We start from the raw sequence: 18,314 nt of genomic DNA on the forward strand, positions 1-18,314 counted from the left end.
CACGAACTCCTGACCCAGGGGGGCGAGGACTTGCCACAAATAGGGAATTTAAACACTCACTGGGCACAGTGGCTCACGCCCGTTAAGTCCAGCACTTTGGGAGGCCGAGGTGGCCCGACTGCTTGAGCCCGGGAGTTTGAGACCAGCCTGGGTCACATAGTGAGACCCCCGTCTCTACAAAAAATGCAAACAATTAGCTGGGTGTGGTGGCACACACCTATAATCCCAGCTACTCTGGAGGCTGAGGCAGGAGAATTGCTTGAACCTAGGAGGCAGAGGCTGCAGTGAGCTGAGATCACGCCACTGCATTCCAGCCTTGGTGACAGAGTGAGACTCTGGCTCAATAAAATAAAGTAAACACACTGAGATGCAAGAAGGAAATTGTTTTTATTGCATTGAGGACTTTTCCAGAAGCCTGGTGGACCCACGTCTCCCTCCAGCCCCAAAGGCAGTGCAAGCCTCTACTGATCCCCCATTTCAAGGTGGGTCTCCCCTCCTGCAGGGCCCATGGAGGAGGGGTAGGGTGGGCTGTAGGGGGCCCAGAAGGGAGGCCCTGGGGACAGAGGGAGTTCACTCCTGTTTAAGCTGGAGACCAGGGAGGGCCCAGCCTCACCTCCGGACAACACAGCAAGTCAGAGGCTGGGGTGTGGCAGGGGCTCAGCTGTCACCTCTGGGGTGTGGCTTCTTCCCGGAACTGCACCAGAGGCCCCTGGAGCCCAGGGAGGGACCACGGAGGGCAGGTGTAACCCCTGGCCTGGAGCACAGCTCTCAGAGCCCTGAGGCTCCCGGGGACAGAAACAAGTAACAAAGTGAGACCACGAGAGAAAAAGAATCCACAGTTTCTACAAAAAGCCCCACCCTCCCCAAGCACCCTGGTCAGCTGGGGACCGCCTCGGCCTTCACCCTTTTGGGGGGTCTGTGGGGGGCAGGGCTGGTGGGCCGCTCCCGTTTGGGGCTGGCGGGCTCTGAGCCGTTGTGCTGGGCGCAGGGCTCCTGCTTGGGGCCGGCGGGGATAGAGCCGTTGATCCGGGTGGGAGATTCCTCCTTGGGCTCCAGCTTGGGGGTGGGCGGGCGGGGCAGGGGTGGCAGCGCCCTCTCCAGCACACGGGGGCCGTCCCAGGCGGGGATCTCCAGCCCCAGGTGCTTCATGAGCCGGGTCATGACCTCGTCAACGTAGCCATGGATGCGGAGGTCAGCATGGCGGTCCTGCCGGGGGGCGGGACGGGTCAGGCGTGGGGGGCAGAGGGTGCATGGTGGCCTTGGGCAGGGTTAGGCTCAGACACCTACGTGCTTGGTGGGCTGCAGGTTGACGATGACCAGGCGGCCTCCCCGGCGCTTGGTAGCCAGCGGCAGGTTCCCGCTGGGCCGGATCTGCAGCGATGTACCCAGCGTGATGGACAGGTCGGCATTCCTGGGGCCGGGGAGCGTGGGCTGAGCCTGATGCCCTGCTCCTGCCAACATCCTGAGCCAGCCCTGGGGGCCGGTTCACACCTAGGCCATCTGTGCTCACCGGGGCGGTCAAGGCCAGCCCCACTTCCGAGTCAGCCTTTGGGATCCCACCCCGCCCTCCTCTGCGGTCCGTTGGCAGGGTCACTGATCTGGGCAGGCCCTTAGACACTTCCGGGGAGTATCACAGTGCGGTAAGAGCTTGGACGCCTAGGGTGGGACCCTGGCTCGGTCACCTCCCGGCTGGGCAGCGCTGGATAGAGGAGACACCCGGCGGAAGCCTTGGTTTCCTTGTGCGGCACCCCCCAGAGCCACGAGGTGACGAGTGTGTGTGAGTGCGCGTGTGCAGCCCCCGGCCTGGCCCACCTGCTCCAGGAAGCCTCCCCTCACTGCCTGTGAGCCTCAGCCACTGTCCCGTGCTGGAGCTGGCTGTGTTTCTGCTGTCGTCCCGCCCCGCCCTACCACGGGCTCCCTGGGGGTGGGGGGTCAGACCTGCTGGCCTCATCGGCGAGTGCCAGGTCCCGGTCGGGCAGGGAGTCCTCCCAGTCGAGGATGGTGTCCCTCAGCTCTCCCCTGCAATGAGGAAGCTGAGGAGAGTCCGCAGGAGCCTCGCAGCCTCCCCTGGAGCCCAGGGCCTGGGTGGGGGTGGCTCACCTGCAGGCTCGCAGCCCCCTTGCCTTAGCCACGGTGCAGAGCCGGCCCGTGGCCTTCAGGCCCATGGTGCCCACGACTGTGTCCCGGACGTACTGCCTGTGTCAGGGAGGAAGGGGGAGGATGGGACCAGGTGAGCTCCCATGGGTGACTCTCGCACTGTTTCTAGGGCGACGTTCTCCCAGGGAGGTGGGGGGTGGACAGGTGACCAGAACTAGCACCCAGCAACATGGAACGAGGAGCCTTCCACGAATAACGGGCTGGGATGCTGCTTGGTGCCCGGAGCACAGAAAACAAAGCAGGAAACTGTCCCAGACAGACGAAGGGGCTCGAGAGACAAGACCCAGCATGGGATCCCGGACCAGGAGAAACAGGAACAATTGGAGCATGGGGGTGACAGGCCGAGTCTGGATTCGGGATTAGAGAAGGCGATGTCCACTTTACTTTTCCTGACTTTAATCGTTATACTGGGCCGGGCGTGGTGGCTCACGCCTGTCATCCCAGCACTTTGGGAGGCTGAGGCGGGCAGATCATGAGGTCAGGAGTTCGACACCAGCCTGGCCAATATGGTGAAACCCCGTCTCTACTAAAAATACAAATATTAGCCGGGTGTGGTGGTGGGCGCCTGTAGTTGCAGCTACTCGGAAGGCTGACGCAGAATAATTGCCTGAACCCGGGAGGCGGAGGTTGCAGTGAGCCGAGATTGCCCCACTGTACTCCAGCCTGGATGACAGAGCGGGACTGTCTCAAAAAAAAGGAGAAACACAGAGATAAGAAGGCCCCTGTGGCTGTAGGTCCAGGACCACCAAGGGTGGCTGGCTGCCACCAGCAGCCAGGAAAAGGCAGGAAAAATCCTCCCAGGGTTGCAGAGGGGCATGGCCCTGCAGACACCTGGATTTTGGACTTCTGGTCCCCAGAACTGTGAGATCACAAATTTCTATTGTTCTACGCTGCTCATCTGCGGCAGGTTGCTACAGCAGTGCCAGGACACGGATGTACCCCCCACAGGAGGGAGGCACGGCCCCCTCAAATCCCTCCAGGAGGAAGATATGCCCCCCAAATCCCTCCAGGAGGGAGACATACTCCTTATATCCCCCCAAGAGGGAGACATGCCCCCAGATCCCCCCAGGAGGGCCACACCCCAGTCCCCCCATACCCTCTGGGTCTCTGGGACATCGGATTCGACCCCCAACCCCCTCTGGCAGAGCCCCCACCCCTGCACCCAGGTGGCACTCACGTCTTACACTTGGCACATTCTTCCACAAACATGTTCCCGTGAAGCTCTGCCAGTTTGTCCCTGTGGGAAGAGAAGGAAGAGGCTTGATGGTGGGAAAGGCTCCCTGGATGCCCAGGCTTTGGGGCTGGTGCTAAGCCCCTCTCCTCCAGGAAGGCTTCCCGGACTCCTCTCCCACAACATTGATCAACTCCTTCTTTCTGGCTCTTCTAGCTCCTGGCTCCACCATTCATCTGCTGTGCATCTCTGGGCAAGTGGCCCAACCTCTCTGAGCCCAAGGAATCATTAACCCCCAAGGCTGAACCCACCTTAGATAACGGGAAGCCCTTTCCACTCACAAAATGCCCATCCCCCTCCGAGAGCATATGGGAACCTCTTGATGTCACCAGGTCATAAGCACAGGAATTCGAATTCCCAGTTTATAATGGAAGAAACCGAGACATTGAATGGCCCTGAAGCATGAGATCCAATCCCAGCTTTATTTTATTTATTTATTTATTTTGAGACAGAGTTTTGCTCTTGTTGCCCAGGTTGGAGTGCAATGGTGCAATCTCAGCTCACCACAACCTCAATGGCACAATCTCAGCTCACCACAACCTCCGCCTCCGGGGTTCAAGTGATTCTCCTGCCTCAGCCTCCTGAGTAGCTGGGACTACAGGCGCCCGCCACCATGCCCGGCTAATTTTTTGTATTTTTAGTAGAGACAGGGTTTCACCGTGTTAGCCAGGATGGTCTCGATCTCCTGAGCTTGTGATCCACCCGCCTCGGCCTCCCAAAGTGCCGGGATTACAGGCGTGAGCCACTGTGCCCAGCCTAATTTTTCTGTTTTTAGTAGAGACGGGGTTTTACCATGTGGCCGGGATGGTCTCGATCTCCTGACCTCGTGATCCGCCTGCCTTGGCCTCCCAAAGTGCTGAGATTCCAGGCATAAGTCACCACATCTGACCCTCCTTTGCTTTTTTTTTTTCAAGACAGAGTCTTGCTCTGTCGCCCAAGCTGGAGTGCAGTGGCACCATCTCGGCTCACTGCAACCTCTGCCTCCCGGGTTCAAGCGATTCTCCTGACTCAGCCTCCCGAGTAGCTGGGATTACAGGCATGCGCCACCACGCCCAGCTAATTTTTGTATTCTTAGTAGAGATGGGGTTTCAACATGTTGGCCAGGCTGGTCTCGAACTCTTGACCTCGTGATCCGCCCGCCTCGGCCTCCCAAAGTGCTGGGATTACAGATGTGAGCCACCATGCCCGGCCCCTCCTTTGCTTTTATAAGCAGAGAAAAATCTCTTCCTCACCCCTCACCCCTGGCTGCCGAGCTCCTCGTCTCAACAACTGACCTGGCTGTCATTGGTTGCCCCAGGGGTGAGACCTGGCAAAGAGGGGAAGGGGAGGGCCACACTTCTATTAGGAAATCAGCCTGCCCCAGAGCACAGGTTCACTTCAGTGTCAGACACGTTTAGTGTCAGATTAATAAAGATGGATATTAAAAACACAACAGGCCAGGCGTGGTGGCTCACACCTGTAACCCCAGCACTTTGGGAGGCTGAGGCGGGCAGATCACCTGAGGTCAGGAGTTCAAGACCAGCCTGGCCAACATGGAGAAACCCCGTCTCTACTAAAAATACAAAATTAGCTGGGCGTGATGGCGCATGCCTGTAATCCCAGCTACTAGGGAGGCTGAGGCAGGAGAATCGCTTGAACCCGGGAGGCTGAGCCGAGATCACGCCATTGCACTCCAGCCTGGGCAACAAGAACGAAACTCGGTCTCAAAAACAACAACAACAACAACGACAACAAAAAACAAACTGCAACTTCCAGACCCTGACAGCTCTCTGCCCCTTAGCCCCATCTCGAGGGAAATTCTGCCTCTGGCCCCAGCGGGGACAGCTCTGAGCCACGGGACTCAGAGATCTCCACACACTGGGCCAAGAAAGATCCAGAGAACTCAGGGCTAGAATCTTATAGAACCAGGAAAAGGGGACTCTCCCCCTAAAAATGCAAACACGGTTTGTGGGGCCCCAAGCGCTTTCGTGGGGGCGGGGCCAGGGTGTTACCTGGGGAAGCCTGAGCGCACATGGAGCCCGTCCACGTTCTGGCTGACCAGGAAGCGGAGGAGGCCCACGCGCTCCAGCTGCACCAGCGCCATATGGGTCTGCGTGGGCCGCGCGCTCTCAAAGGTGGTGTCGAACTTGGGGGCCAGACCTCGCTCCTCCATGGTCCAGACTCCGTGGGGACCCCTGAAGGTGGCAGGCCAGGAGAGATGGACGGGGAGAAGGGAACAGAAAAAGAGACAGGGGGAGAATCAGAGAGGTATAGAGAGAAAGTTGGAGAGAGAAAATCAGGAGACAGAGAGAGACAGGGAGACAGAGAGAGGGAATCAGAAACAGAAATAGAGGGTGAGTTGCAAGAACAGGGAGGGGGGATAGAACAAGACACAGACAGAGAGATAAAGAGTTAAAGACAAAGCAAGTCAGAGACAGAATTGGAGAGAGACAGAGAGGGAGAGGCAGAGAAGAGACAGATGAATTCACACGAAGGCAAAAATGACTTATTCTATTCAACCAACACTGCTGCTGCAATGAGCCCGACGATGCTCACATGGACCCAAGCCCTGCCCTCCAGAAGCCCTTGATCTTGGGGGAGACAGGTGGACACAGATCCTCTGGCCCCAAGAGTCAAACCTGGACCAGAGGAGGTACCTGGGCCTGGGGAAGCCCCGTGGAGGTGGGGGCCCTGGGGCACGTGGAAGGGCTTCCTGGAGGAGCCTAAGCAGTTTCTTGAAGGGTGAGAGGGAAGATCAGACAGAAGGGGTAAACAAAGGCCTGGGTGCTGGGAAGAGCCCATGAGTTTAGGAGAAAATGCAAGTGTTTTGGGGGCTGCAGCAGGAGCAGGAGGGGCTGAAGTTGGAGAGGTGATTCAGGGCTGGGGCAGGAAGGGCTTCAGCTTCCAGCACAAGGTATTCAGAACTCTACACTGCCTGGCAATGGGGAGCCACAGCAGGTTATGGAAGAGGAGAAGGAGGAGAAATTCACGCCTTGGCTTTTTTTTTTTTTTTTTTTTTTTTGAGATGGAGTCTGGCTCTGTTGCCCAGGCTGGAGTACAATGGCATGATCCTGGCTGACTGCAACCTCTGCCTCCCGGGTTCAAACGATTCTCCCACCTCGGCCTTCCAAGTAGCTGGGATTACAGGTGCCTGCCACCACGCCCGGCTACGCTTGCAAATATGAAAGACTACATTTCCCAGCAACCCTTGCAGCCAGGTGTGATCAGGTGACCGTGTTCTGGCCAATGAGGTGAGTGGAATGCTGGTTGTGACAAGGGACACATCTTTTTGTTTTGTTTTTAGACGGAGCCTCACTCTGTCGCCCAGGCTGGAGTGCAGTGGTGCAGTCTCGGCTCACTGCCTCCACCTCCCAGGTTCAAGCAATTCTCCTGCCTCAGCCTCCCGAGTAGCTGGGACTACAGATGTGTGCCACCACAACTGGCTAATTTTTGTATTTTTAGTAGAGACAGGGATTCACCATATTGGCCAGGCTGGTCTGGAATTCCTGACCTTGTGATCCACCATGCCCAGCCAAGGGACACATCTTAAAGGGAGTACCCAGGACACATCCAGGAGGAAAGCAGATGGATGGGTTCTCATTCCCAGATGTGTGTGGCTCGCAGGGAAGCCTCTGGCAGCCTGGTAGGCCTTGCCTCGACTTCCCCTGCACAATCACAGACCTGAAGTCGGGAATGCCAGAGGCAGTGCTGATGCCGGCACCCGTGTGGAACACCACATTGGAAGACTGCCAGACCAGCCTCGCCAGTTCCCACACCTTCCGCTCCAGCTCCTCCGGGGGGTCGAAGATCTGTAGGGGGAGAGAGCAGACGGAGGGGTCAAAACAGTTCCCCCAAGTGGCAAGGCCACGCACGAGCCACAGACTGAGCTGTCCCTGTCTTGCCTGAGGGAGGAAAATGGATTGGAAAAGGCAGCTTGTCCTCATGCCCCTCCTCTGCCTACAACCTTCCATGCCTCCCACCTGCCTTGTCAAAGCCCTAGCCCTCCCCACGGCCCACCAGGCCCTGCACTACCTCCCTTGCCCCCTCCCTGCCCTCTTCTCCTCCCTCTCCCTGCCTCACTCTGCTCCAGCCACACAGGTCTCCTCCTTGTTCCTCTATCACACCAGGCACAGTCCCACCTCAGGGCCACACCCTTTAATGCTCTTCCCCCAGATACCCACATGGCTCCCTCCCTCACCTCCTGTAACTTGTGGCTTAGATGTCACTTCAGTGACAGTGATGCCTCCCTTGGCCAACTGGTTTCCATGCAACCCCTAGTCAGTTTTCCTTACTAGAAGGAGGGGTTTTTAATCTGTGTTGCTCCTGGCTGTGGCCTTAGTACCTAGAAAGTGCCTGACCCACAGTAAGTGCTCCATAAATGTTGGTGGAATAAAGTGACTAACAGGCCGGGTATGGTGGCTCACGCCTATAATCCCAGCACTTTGGGAAACCAAGGTGGGTGGATCACTTGAGATCAAGAGTTCAAGAGCAGACTGGCCAACATGGTGAAACCCCGCCTCTACTAAAAATACAAAAATTAGCCAGGCGTGGTGGCAGGCGCCTGTAGTCTCATCTACTCTACTCAGGAGGCTGAGGCAGGAGAATCGCTTGAACCTAGGAGGCGGAGGTTGCAGTGAGCCGAGATCGCGCCACTGCACTCCAGCCTGGGCGACAGAGAAACTCCATCTCAAAAATAATATAATAATAATAATAAAATTAAGTGACTAACAGCAGCAGTGAAGAGTGGGGCTTCTGGACGGGCGCACACCATCGGCGCTCATTAAATGCATGAGTCAGAATGCATGGGCCAGCCTTATGGAATGGGGCCATCTTCACCTCGTTTGCAGAAAGTTTGGAGATGGAGACCCAGAAGGGAAGTGACTTCCCCAAAGTCCCACAGTGCGCGGAGGGGGCAGCGGATCTCTCCACTTCCCCTCTGAGTGGCTGGAGGGATCTTTCTGGCACATTCTGTCCAGGCCCCTCGCCAGGGCAAAACCCTTCCCCATCACCCTCAGGATAAAGTGCCAACTCCCCAGCCTGGCATTTGAACCCCGTCCTGGCCCGGCTGTGGAAACCTCCCAGGCCTAATCGTTCTCCAGGTGTGTTTATTCCCACCTCCCTGCCTTTGCGCCTGTCGTCCCCTCCTCCTGGAACTACATCCCCTCTCTCCCCGATCAGCCCCGACAGGGTGACCACAGAGTTGGGCGTGTTCGCGTCCCCCGGCGCGCAGGGGCGTCACTTCCCGCCCCTTCCTCACTGGGAAGTCCCTCCCATTGTCTAGCCTCAGTGCCCCCTGATATTCCCACAATGCCCCCCTGCCATCCGGCCGCTCCCAGCCCGCGGCCCTGGGGCGCGATGCTCGGGACCCTCGGACGCGCTCACCTCCGGGAGGCCGCACTTGCCCTTGTCCGCGTACGGCGACAGCCCCGCCGCGTAATTCACCGACATCCTCGACTGCCCCACGGGAACAATAAAGTTTCCCTTGTTGAGGCCGCTTCCGCCGGAAGCGGGGCGGGGCGGGGAAGAAGGACGAACCGCGTTCCAGTCCTGCGCAGCCGGCCTCCCACGGCGAGGCGCATGCGCCTCTTGCTGACGCCGCAGGCGACATGTTAACGGCTGTCAGAAGGAAGCCTGCCTCTTTGCATGCGGGTGTTTGCGGGGCTCGGGAAGGGGCTCCCCGATGACCCGGGCGGGAAATTGGGGCGGCCGCCTACGTGAGAGTTCTCCAGTCACCTCTAAAATGAGGGACACAGGCTATCCATGTCCCCACAACCCCTTTTACGGATTAGTAAATTCCATAAGGACAGAGCCGGACAGCAGGGACCCCAGCCTAAGGGTTTTGAATGCCACTCAGAGTTATCTGAATATTTCATTTGTGTGTGTGTGTGTGTGTGTGTGTGTGTGTGTGTGTATGTGTGTGTGACGGAGCCTCGCTCTGTTGCCCAGGCTGGAGTGCAGTGGCGCAATCTCGGTTCACTGCAACCTCCGCCTCTTGGGTTCAAGCGATTCTCCTGCCTCAGCCTCCCGAGTAGCTGGGATTACAGGCGCCTGCCACCACACCCAGCAAATTTTTGCATTTTTTAGTAGAGACGGGGTTTCTCCATGTTGGTCAGGCTGGTCCCGGACTCCTGACCTCAGGTGATCCGCCCGCCTCGGCCTCCCAAAGTGCTGGGATTACAGGCGTGAGCCACTGCGTCCGGCCAAGTTATCTGAGTATCATCCAACTGGAGGTTCTGCATTCTGCAGGACAGGTCCTGCTCAAGGTCAATGGGGCTGGTGGCTTGGAGGACTCATTTAAGAATCATGTGTTGAGTACCTACTTTGTACTGGGCACACTGGAGAGCAAAGGTGGTACCATCTATGCCCTGGTGGCTGGGGGTGGACACAAACATGTGACCAGGTAATGGTGACATGGTGTGGTTGGGGTGCAATGGGTGATGCAGAGGGCACAGGGCAGTGAGGGGGCTCACAGGAGGCACCTGACCCAGGCTGGGGGCATCCGGGAGGGCTTCCTGGAGGAGGGGATGTTGCAGCAAAGATCTAAAGAGTGCGTGAGCCGGGTGCAGTGGTTCACACCTGTAATCCCAGCACTTTGGGAGGCCGAGGCGAGTGGATCACCTGAGATTGGGAGTTCGAGACCACCCTGACCAACATGGAGAAACCCCGTCTCTACTAAAAATACAAAATTAGCTGGGTGTGGTGGCCTGTAATCGCAGCTGCTCGGGAGGCTGAGGCAGGAGAATTGCTTGAACCCAGGAGGCGGAGATTGCGGTGAGCCGGAGATCGCGCCATTGCACTCCAGCCTGGGCGACAAGCATGAAACTCCGTCTCATAAATAAATAAATAAATAAATAAATAAATGAAGAGTGCCTGAGTCAGGTAGAGCCGGTCGGGGTGACATGAAGTACAGAAAGAATGTTCCTGGTGGGGGGAACAGCAAGTGCAAAGGCTGAGAAGAGAGGAAGAGCATGGCTCCTTCCAGAAACTGAAATCAGTCCAGTGATGATAGGGAAGATCGTGGGTGTCTTCCCGCCAGAGCCAGTTGGCCAACAGGCAGTCCGCTGCCAGCCTGTCTCCTCCCTCGGCTCATCCCCGGCCCCCTGGGGCGGCCGCCTGCTCAGAGCCGATCAGGTGTCAGAGTGGAGCGGCTGGAGCTGCTCGTGGCCCAGCTGGGAGTGGGTAACCGGAGCCGGCAGTGGGCACTGTGGCCGGGAGCTCGGGGCACTGGAGCTGCAGGAGGTAGGGGAGGAAGGAGGTGGGAGAGGCCCAGGATGGAGGATCCCCTTATGGCCCCAGGCCCCTGAGCCCTTGTATGTGGAAGAAAGAAGCCGTGCTGAGTCCCAGCCAGGCTGCGGAGCTACCCAGGTACCCTGACACACACATGCACTCGTTCACCCACGCACTTCCCACTTGCTGGCCTGTGCCCTGCCTAGCTTCCTCCAAGGCGGGTGCTCAACATCCCACCCGGCCATCAGGCCCTTCTTATTTACCATCACCTCTTCCAGCAAGCAGCTCCCTAAATTTAGCAGGCGTTTCTCCCTCCCCCAAGCCCACGGATTGTCTTCTCCCAAGCAGCCTGTGAACTCCTCTGTTGGGTGTCTTATTACCCCCTGCTTTGGGTGTGATTGAATCCTCCAGTCAGAGGTAGAAGAAAAAAGGGTAGGTAGTGAGTGGGCACCGATGGAGGGGTAAATGAATGGATGGGTGGGTGGATGGATGGGGGCGAATAGATGGATTGGTGGTTTGGTAGATGGCTGAATGGGTAGATGTATGGATGGATGGGTGGATGGATGAATGGGTGGGTGATTGGGCGAATGGATGGAGGGATGGATAAGTGGATGGATGGATGGATGGATGGATGGATGGATCCATGGATGGACTGGTGGGTGGGTGGATGGATGCACTGGTGGATGGGTGGGTGGATGGATGGATTGGTGGTTGGGTGGATGGATGGAGGGATGGATAAGTGGATGGATGAGTGGATGGGTGGGTGGGTGGATGGGTGGATGGGTGTGTGATTGGGTGGGCAGATGGGTGGATGGATGGATGCTTGGGCGGATGGATGGATGGGTGGTTGGGTGGATGGATGAAGGGATGGATAAGTGGATGGATGGGTGGATGAGTGGATGGATGAATGGTGGGAGTTGGTAGGTGTTTGGGTGGGTGGATGGATGTGTGGGTGGATGGATGTGTGGGTGAAATCTGATTAAAGGGTGTTGAAGAACCATGAGAACATGAATTGGGTGGGTGGGTTTGTGGGTGGTGGCCAGTGGGTGGTTATACAGTGCTTAGGTGGGAGGGTGGATGTCCAGGTGAGTTCATAGGTGGTAAATGCGTGGAAGGGTGGCTTGGAGAATTCGCGAGTAGATAGGTGGACAGGTAGAGGCCATCCCAACCCCTACTCCCTGGTAAGAGGCAAATACAGATTCTCCATCACAGAAATCCCTTTCACACATAGGGCCTCACAGTCACACCCCTCAAAAAACACACCCCCTCGAGATAGGCCTGCCTGACCTCCGTGCCTGCACATGCGGAACGTAGAACAGGCCCAGGTGGACAGAAGTGCATGTGTGCACACGCCCTGCACTCAACGTCACACACATGCATGCAGCCATTGCCCCAGACCTCCACCCACTATGGGTGAATTGCTGTCACATGGAGGTTCCCTCCGACTATGTAGCAAACATGCCTCTGTGCTGAGAGCCGTCAGCCCTGGCTTCAGTCCCCAGGGAGCCCCTGACTGTTGAAAAGGACAGAATCAGCCCAGACCCTTCCAGCCCATGGAGCCAGGGGTGAGGCAGAGGAAGAGACCCAGCCAGGGTAGGCGGGAACCCAATTTGGGGAGTTACATCTCTGCTTGGGAACAAGAGGCAAAGCTGATAAGAGCAAGGGATTTTGGAACTGGGCTTTGAAGGATGAGTAGGAGTTCAGAGAAGAAAAATGAAACCATTCTAGGCAGAAATAACTGCACAGGTAAAAGTTAGGAGGCCAGAAAAGGCTTGATCTGTTTGGACAACAGGAAATACCAGTGAGATGCATTTATCAAGCCCCTCATGTTTGGCCAGGCTCTATGTAGGGACCATACTGAAAACTGACCATGAGTTGGTCAAGAAAGGATCATTTCTGTCACTGTATAGATGAGGGAAGTAAAACAGAGAGGGCAAGTAACCTGCCAAAGGACACACAGCAGGTAGGAGATAGAGCAGGTCTGTGTCTTGCTCTAGGGGCCAGGACTGGTCAGGAAGGAGGAAGTGGTCATTTTGAGGAGGGCGAGGCAACGGACCCTGCCGCCCACCAGGACTGGTGTCCCTCACCTTACCCCCACCCTTGCCCTCCTCAGGTGGCCTGGGGAGAGGAGAAACACAGGGCACCAACTATGAAGACTCTCAGGGCGCGATTTAAGAAGACAGAGGTGAGTGTGAGGCCCTAGATGCCCGATACACCCCTGCAACTTCAGCCTTCTGTCTCCTGGGGCTTGGCTGAAGATCCACCCTTTCATTCCAGTACCCACCTCTTCTCCTTTCCTCTCTGCTGCCCCCTAGCGTCATGACCTCCCCACTGCTCCCCGTACAAGCTTTCCAGCCCAGGCCTTTGCCCAGGCCCTAGTCCGCTCTCCATGGAATTCCTTCTCGCCGCATTGCCACCAATCAGACCCTCCTCATTCCTCACAATTTGGCCCCAGTACCACCTCCCCGTCCAATCTCCACTCTCCCCGGCCACAGTGACCCCTTGCTTTTCCAAGGACCCACTTTCCCGAGGATCCTGATCTTTTGCTTTGGTGTGTATGTACTCAGCACATATTTATATAGCAGGCGCTGTTCCGGGCACAGGGGAATCAGCCAGGGAATAGGGCAGGCAAAAATCCTTGCCCTCGTGGAGCCGACCGCTGAGTACGGGAGATGAACACGAAACAAGATAAATAAGTGACGATGTGTATTTTGTGTCGCAAAGACAGACAAAGCAGGAAAAGGGAATTGAAGCATTCAGGGCAGGGGAGGTGGCTGCAGTTTTAAAGAGGGTGGCCAGGGAAGGCTTCCCAGAGGAGGTGGTATTAGAGCAAAGATTAGAAAGAGAAGGGGAGGGCTGGGCGTGGTGGCTCACACCTGTAATCCCAGCATTTTGGGAGGCCAAGGCAGGCAGATCACTTGAGGTCAGGAGTTCAAGACGAGCCTGGCCAACATGGTGAAACGTTGTCTCTACTAAAAATACAAAAATTAGCTGGGCACGGTGGCGGGCACCTGTAATCCCAGCTACTTGGGAGGCTGAGGCAGGAGAATTGCTTGAACCTGGGAGGTGGAGGTTGCAGTGAGCTGAGATTGTGCCATTGCACTGCAGCCTGGGCAACAGAGTGAGACTCCATCTCAAAAAAGAAAAAAAAAAAGAAAAAGAAAGGGAAGGGGAGTGGGGGAGAGAGTTTGCAGGAATTGCATTCCAAGTGGCTGGAACAGCCAGTGCAAAGGCCCTGAGGTAGATCCAGCTGTCTTCTCTTGCATCCATGTCTTTGGCTATGAACTCCTAGAAAGACATGCTTCTTCCTCCATCGTCCCCACTTCTTCTCAGCCCCCTGAAGTCCCTGTGGCGGCCAATTCAGAGCACAGATGGGGAGGATGAAAGGGAGGGCTCACCTCCAGGAACAGGCAATCAGCCTTCCTGAGCACCTCTTTGTGCCTGGCCTGGGTGGGCAAGCTTGACTTGGAGCCTTTAGTTTTCGTATCGTGGGATACAACATCCCCATCTGGTGTGGCCTGGAGAAATCAGGGAGTCTGCCTGGAGGAGGTGGCGCCAGAGCAGAGCCTGGAAGAATAGGGAGGATTTAGAGAAGTGAAGGCAGGCACGTGAGGAGTGGGGCACGGACCTGTGTGGGTAAAGATTCGGAGGCTGGACCAGGTCTGCTTGATGCACAGGCATAACAGGCAGATTCTCTTGGCAGGAGCAGAGAGTGCGAGTGAGTGGGAGCTCAGGATCTTTGAAAGCCATTTTTGAAAAGCCAAAAAGAGAGGCCTGTGGAACAAGCCTGGATTTCATTTTTTATTTTATTTTAGTTTATTTTATTTTATTTTTGAGATGGAGTTTCCCTCTTGTCGCCCAGGCTGGAGTGCGGTGGCTTGATCTCGGCTCACTGCAACCTCCACCTCCCAGGTTCAAGTAATTTTCTTGCCTCAGCCTCCCGAGTAGCTGGGATTACAGGCATGCACCACCATGCCCGGCTAATTTTGTATTTTTAGTAGAGGCAGGACTTCACCATGTTGGCCAGGCCGGTCTTGAACTCCTGACCTCAGGTCATCCACCCGCCTTGGCCTCCCAAAATGCTGGGATTACAGGCATGAGCCACCATGCTTGGTCCTTTTTTTTTTTTTTTTTTTTTTTTTTTTTTTTTGAGACAGAGTCTCTTTCTGTCACCCAGGCTGGAGTGCAGTGGTGCTATCTCAACTGACTGCAGCCTCCAACTCCTGGGCTCAAACGATCCTCCTGCTTCAGCCTCCCAAAGTGCAGAGACTATAGGCATGCACCACCACGCTGGGCTAATTTTTATTTTTTGTACAGATGGAGTCTAGCTGTGTTGCCCAGGCTGGTCTTAAACTCCTGGCCTCAAGCGATCCTCCTAACTCCCACCCAGAGTGATGGGATTACAGGCGTGAGCCACTGCGCCCAGCCAAGCCTGGGATAGAATCAGGTGGCTCTGAGTTCAAATCCTTCCTCTGTTCCTGGTGTCCTGGGTGACTCTGGGGATGTCATGCCCCCTCTGTGGCTTCCTTCAGTTGTTTGGGCTCATTTGATTTGATTTGATTTGATTTATTTTTGAGACAGAGTCTCACTCTGTTGCTGAGGCTGGAATGCAGTGACACGATCTCTGCTCACTGCAACCTCTGCCTCCTGGGTTCAAGCAATTCTCCTGCCTCAGCCTTCCAAATAGCTGGGACTACAGGCGCCTGCCACTATGGCTGGCTAAATATTTTGTATTTTTAGTAGAGACAGGGTTTCACTATGTTGGTCAGGCTGGTCTCGAGCTTCCGACCTCAGGTGGTTTGCCCGCCTCAGCCTCCCAAAGTGCTGGAATTACAGGCGTGAGCCACTGCACCCTGCCCATTTTATTTTGTTTTTAAACTATTTATTAATTATCATGTTCCCATTCATTTCATTATTCATTTTTATTTTATTTAAAACATTTTAATTTAATATCATTGGATTCACTTTATTTTTTTAATTTTTCTTTCTTCCTTTTTTTTTTTTTTTTTTGAAGGAGTCTCACTCTGTTGCTCAGGCTGGAGTGCAGTGTTGTGATCTTGGCTCACTGCAAGCTCCACTTCCTGGGTTCAAGCTATTCTTTTCTTATGCCGCAGCCTCCCAAGTAGGTGGGACTACAGGCGCGCACTACCACGCCCAGCAATTTTTTTTGTATTTTTAGTAGAGATGGGTTTCACCATGTTGGCCAGGCTGGTCTCAAACTCCTGACTTCAAGTCATCCACCCACCTTGGCCTTTCAAAGGGTTGCCATTACAGGCGTGAGCCACCATGCCTGGCCCTAAGTGTTTTTTTTTAAGAGATGGGGTCTCACTATGTTGTCCAGGCTGGTCTCAAGCTCCTGGGCTCAAGAGATCCTCCCGCCTCAGCCTCCCAAGTAGCTGGGACTACAGATGTGCAGTACTGTGCCCGGCTTATTTATTTTCATTTTTGTTGATTTTTGAGCACTATAAAAAATATAAGATGTGCTTTGCAGGTGTCAGCTCATTTAATCCTCACCACCATGTTATGAGGCAGGAGCTTTTATTATCTTCATTTTATAGATGAGGGAGGGAAGCCCAGAGAGGTTAAGACACCTGCTCAAGGTCACACAGCTAGGAAGTGAGACGCAAGCCTTCCCCCAGGGCTGCGTTACTATGAACATGATTGGCCTGGAGGTGGGAGGGGAGTGCATTGATTGAAAAGAGAATGGGTGGAGACAGACAGCGGGAGAGAAAGAGGTGAAAAACGGTCCATTAACTGCCTACAAAATGTGGCATTGGGTGAGCTTCATTCACTGTGGAGTGATCCTAAAATTTTTCTTCCCACGTGGAATCAATTCCTCGATTATAGTTGACCCTTGAACAATTACAGCCCACCCTCCTGCACAGTCAAAAATCCATGTATAGGCAGGGCGTGGTGGCTCACATCTGTAATCCCAGCACTTTGGAAGGCCGAGGTGGGTGGGTCACGAGGTCAGGAGATCGAGGCCATCCTCGTTAACACGGTGAAACCCCGTCTCTACTAAAAATACAAAAAATCAGCCGGGAGTGGTGGCGGGCGCCTGTAGTCCCAGCTACTCGGGAGGCTGAGGCATGAACCTGGGAGGTGGAGCTTGCAGTGAGCCGAGATGGCGCCACTGCACTCCAGCCTGGGCAACAGAGCGAGACTCCATCTCAAAAAAAAAAAAAAAAAATCTGGCTCGGCATGGTGGCTCATGTCTGTAATCCCAGCACTTTGAGAGGCAGAGGCAGGCAGATCACCTGAGGTCAGGAGTTCGAGACCAGCCTGGCCAACATGGTGAAACCCCCTCTCTACTAAAAATGCAAAAATTAGCCAGGCAGCCGGGCATGGTGGTGGGCACCTGTAATCCCAGCTACTCAGGAGGCTGAGGAAGGAGAATCTCTTGAACCCAGGAGGCAGAAGTTGCAGTGAGCTGAGATCACGCCATTGCACGATTGCCCAGCCTGGGCGACAGAGCGAGACTCCGTCTCAAAAAACAAACAAAAAATCCATGTGTAAGTGGACCTGGGCATTCAAACCCATATTTTTCAGGGGTCAACTCCTGAATGCTTTTTTTCCCCAAGCATTCCTCAGAAGTAGTAGCCACTGGTAAACCAAGCCATATGATTCCTTAATTTCCAAAGCATAGTTATATTTAATATTTAAATCAATCTTTCAAGAAGTGTGGGCGGCTAAAAAAGAGATGCCTCATTCGGGATGTGGGTGTGTTTTGATATGTTTGCAATGGGAGGGATCGGGACAAAGTCAAAATTAGATGGGGACAGGATAGGTGTTAAAACCTCAGACTGGTGTGAGGGCCTCTGAGAGTGTCTGGAGCTGGAGGGGCCTGAGGTTAGCCCATAGCCTGGGCTGGAACTGTTGCAGCAGATGGGAGGCCTGGCTGTTGCTGGGAAGCTGCAGGGCCTCCATCCTCCCCTCCCAGAGCACCTTGCCGTCCATCCCTCCACCTGCCCTTCTCCAGTTTCGCAGCAGGCAGCCGGAGTCAAGTTCAGCTTTTGTTCAGCAGCCCCGAGGGAAGAAAGCAAACACCCATGACTGCAGGGGCCAGGCCCCCTCCTGTCACTGGGACCTTGTGTTCCGTGTCTTCTAGCCACTGCTACCCCTCTCCTCCTCTCCTTAGGGCACTCTCCGTGCCTTTCCTGGTCTCTAACACCGGCTTTTTCTTATTTATGTATTTACTTTTATTTTATTTTATTTTATTTATTTTTATTTATTTATTTATTTATTTATTTATTTATTTATTTATTTATTTTGGGACAGAGTCTCGCTGTGTTGCCAGGCTGGAGTGCAATGGCATGATCTCGGCTCACTGCAAGCTCCGCCTCCCAGGTTCAAGAGATTATCCTCTCTCAGCCTCCCGAGTAGCTGGGATTACAGGCGCACGCCACCACACCTGGCTAATTTTTGTGTTTTTAGTAGAGACAGGGTTTCATCATGTTGGCCAGGTTGGTCTCGAACTCCTGACCTCAGATGATCCGTCTGCCTCGGCCTCCCAAAGTGCTGGGATTACAGACGTGAACCACCATCCCCAGCCTATTTATTTATTTATTTTGAGACAGAGTCTTGCTCTGTTGCCCAGGCTGGAGTGCAGTGGTGTGATCTTGGCTCACTGCAACCTCCGCCTCCCGGGTTCAAGGGATTCTCCTGCCTCAGCCTCCCGAGTAGCTGAGATTACAGGTGCCTACCACCACGTCTAGCTAAT

At 55.0% G+C, this 18,314-nt stretch overlaps 2 protein-coding genes across 17 annotated transcripts in view; one reads left to right on the forward strand and one right to left on the reverse strand.

Annotated features, from left to right (window-relative positions):
- Window positions 1-368: 368 nt before the first annotated feature.
- On the reverse strand, window positions 369-8,880 carry SIRT6 (sirtuin 6). Of its 6 annotated transcripts, none has more exons than XM_003819271.3 (8): window positions 8,750-8,880; window positions 7,049-7,176; window positions 5,380-5,562; window positions 3,335-3,394; window positions 2,101-2,196; window positions 1,939-2,019; window positions 1,288-1,411; window positions 369-1,206 (listed from the first exon to the last, which is right to left on the reverse strand). In XM_003819271.3, exons 1-8 carry the CDS (start codon window positions 8,813-8,815, stop codon window positions 877-879), a joined length of 1,068 nt encoding a protein of 355 aa, XP_003819319.3. In that variant the 5' UTR covers window positions 8,816-8,880; the 3' UTR covers window positions 369-876. The 6 variants fall into 6 exon arrangements, with proteins under 6 accessions (XP_003819319.3, XP_024782495.3, XP_034802658.2 ...); XM_024926727.3 differs by having other exon boundaries at window positions 1,288-1,371; window positions 8,750-8,870; XM_034946767.2 differs by having other exon boundaries at window positions 369-776; window positions 8,750-8,870.
- A 1,572-nt stretch (window positions 8,881-10,452) lies between these two features.
- The window catches only part of ANKRD24 (ankyrin repeat domain 24), a 40,727-nt gene continuing 32,865 nt past the window's right edge, over window positions 10,453-18,314 (forward strand). For 4 of the 11 annotated variants that reach the window (XM_034946746.4, XM_057300510.2, XM_057300509.2 and 1 more), the window contains exons 1-2: window positions 10,454-10,606; window positions 12,708-12,779. In XM_034946746.4, coding sequence (XP_034802637.4) covers window positions 12,744-12,779 — 36 coding nt within the window. In that variant the 5' untranslated portion in view covers window positions 10,454-10,606; window positions 12,708-12,743. Of the gene's footprint in view, window positions 10,607-10,942; window positions 11,027-12,707; window positions 12,780-18,314 lie in introns of those variants that run through there. The other 7 variants (XM_034946751.4, XM_057300513.2, XM_055102828.3 and 4 more) reach the window with 6 other exon arrangements.

Source organism: Pan paniscus, chromosome 20, assembly GCF_029289425.2.
Source record: "Pan paniscus chromosome 20, NHGRI_mPanPan1-v2.0_pri, whole genome shotgun sequence".
NCBI lineage: Eukaryota > Metazoa > Chordata > Mammalia > Primates > Hominidae > Pan > Pan paniscus.

What these genes read in the sequence shown, in the direction of transcription:
- SIRT6 (XM_003819271.3), bottom strand. Translation starts at nt 8,815, where the DNA reads ATGTCGGTGAATTACGCGGCGGGGCTGTCGCCGTACGCGGACAAGGGC. An exon ending in TCTGGCATTCCCGACTTCAG is followed by an intron (nt 5,563 to 7,048) that starts GTCTGTGATTGT and finishes TGCCACCTTCAG; the next exon opens with GGGTCCCCACGGAGTCTGGA. An exon ending in GTGCGCTCAGGCTTCCCCAG is followed by an intron (nt 3,395 to 5,379) that starts GTAACACCCTGG and finishes CTCTTCCCACAG; the next exon opens with GGACAAACTGGCAGAGCTTC.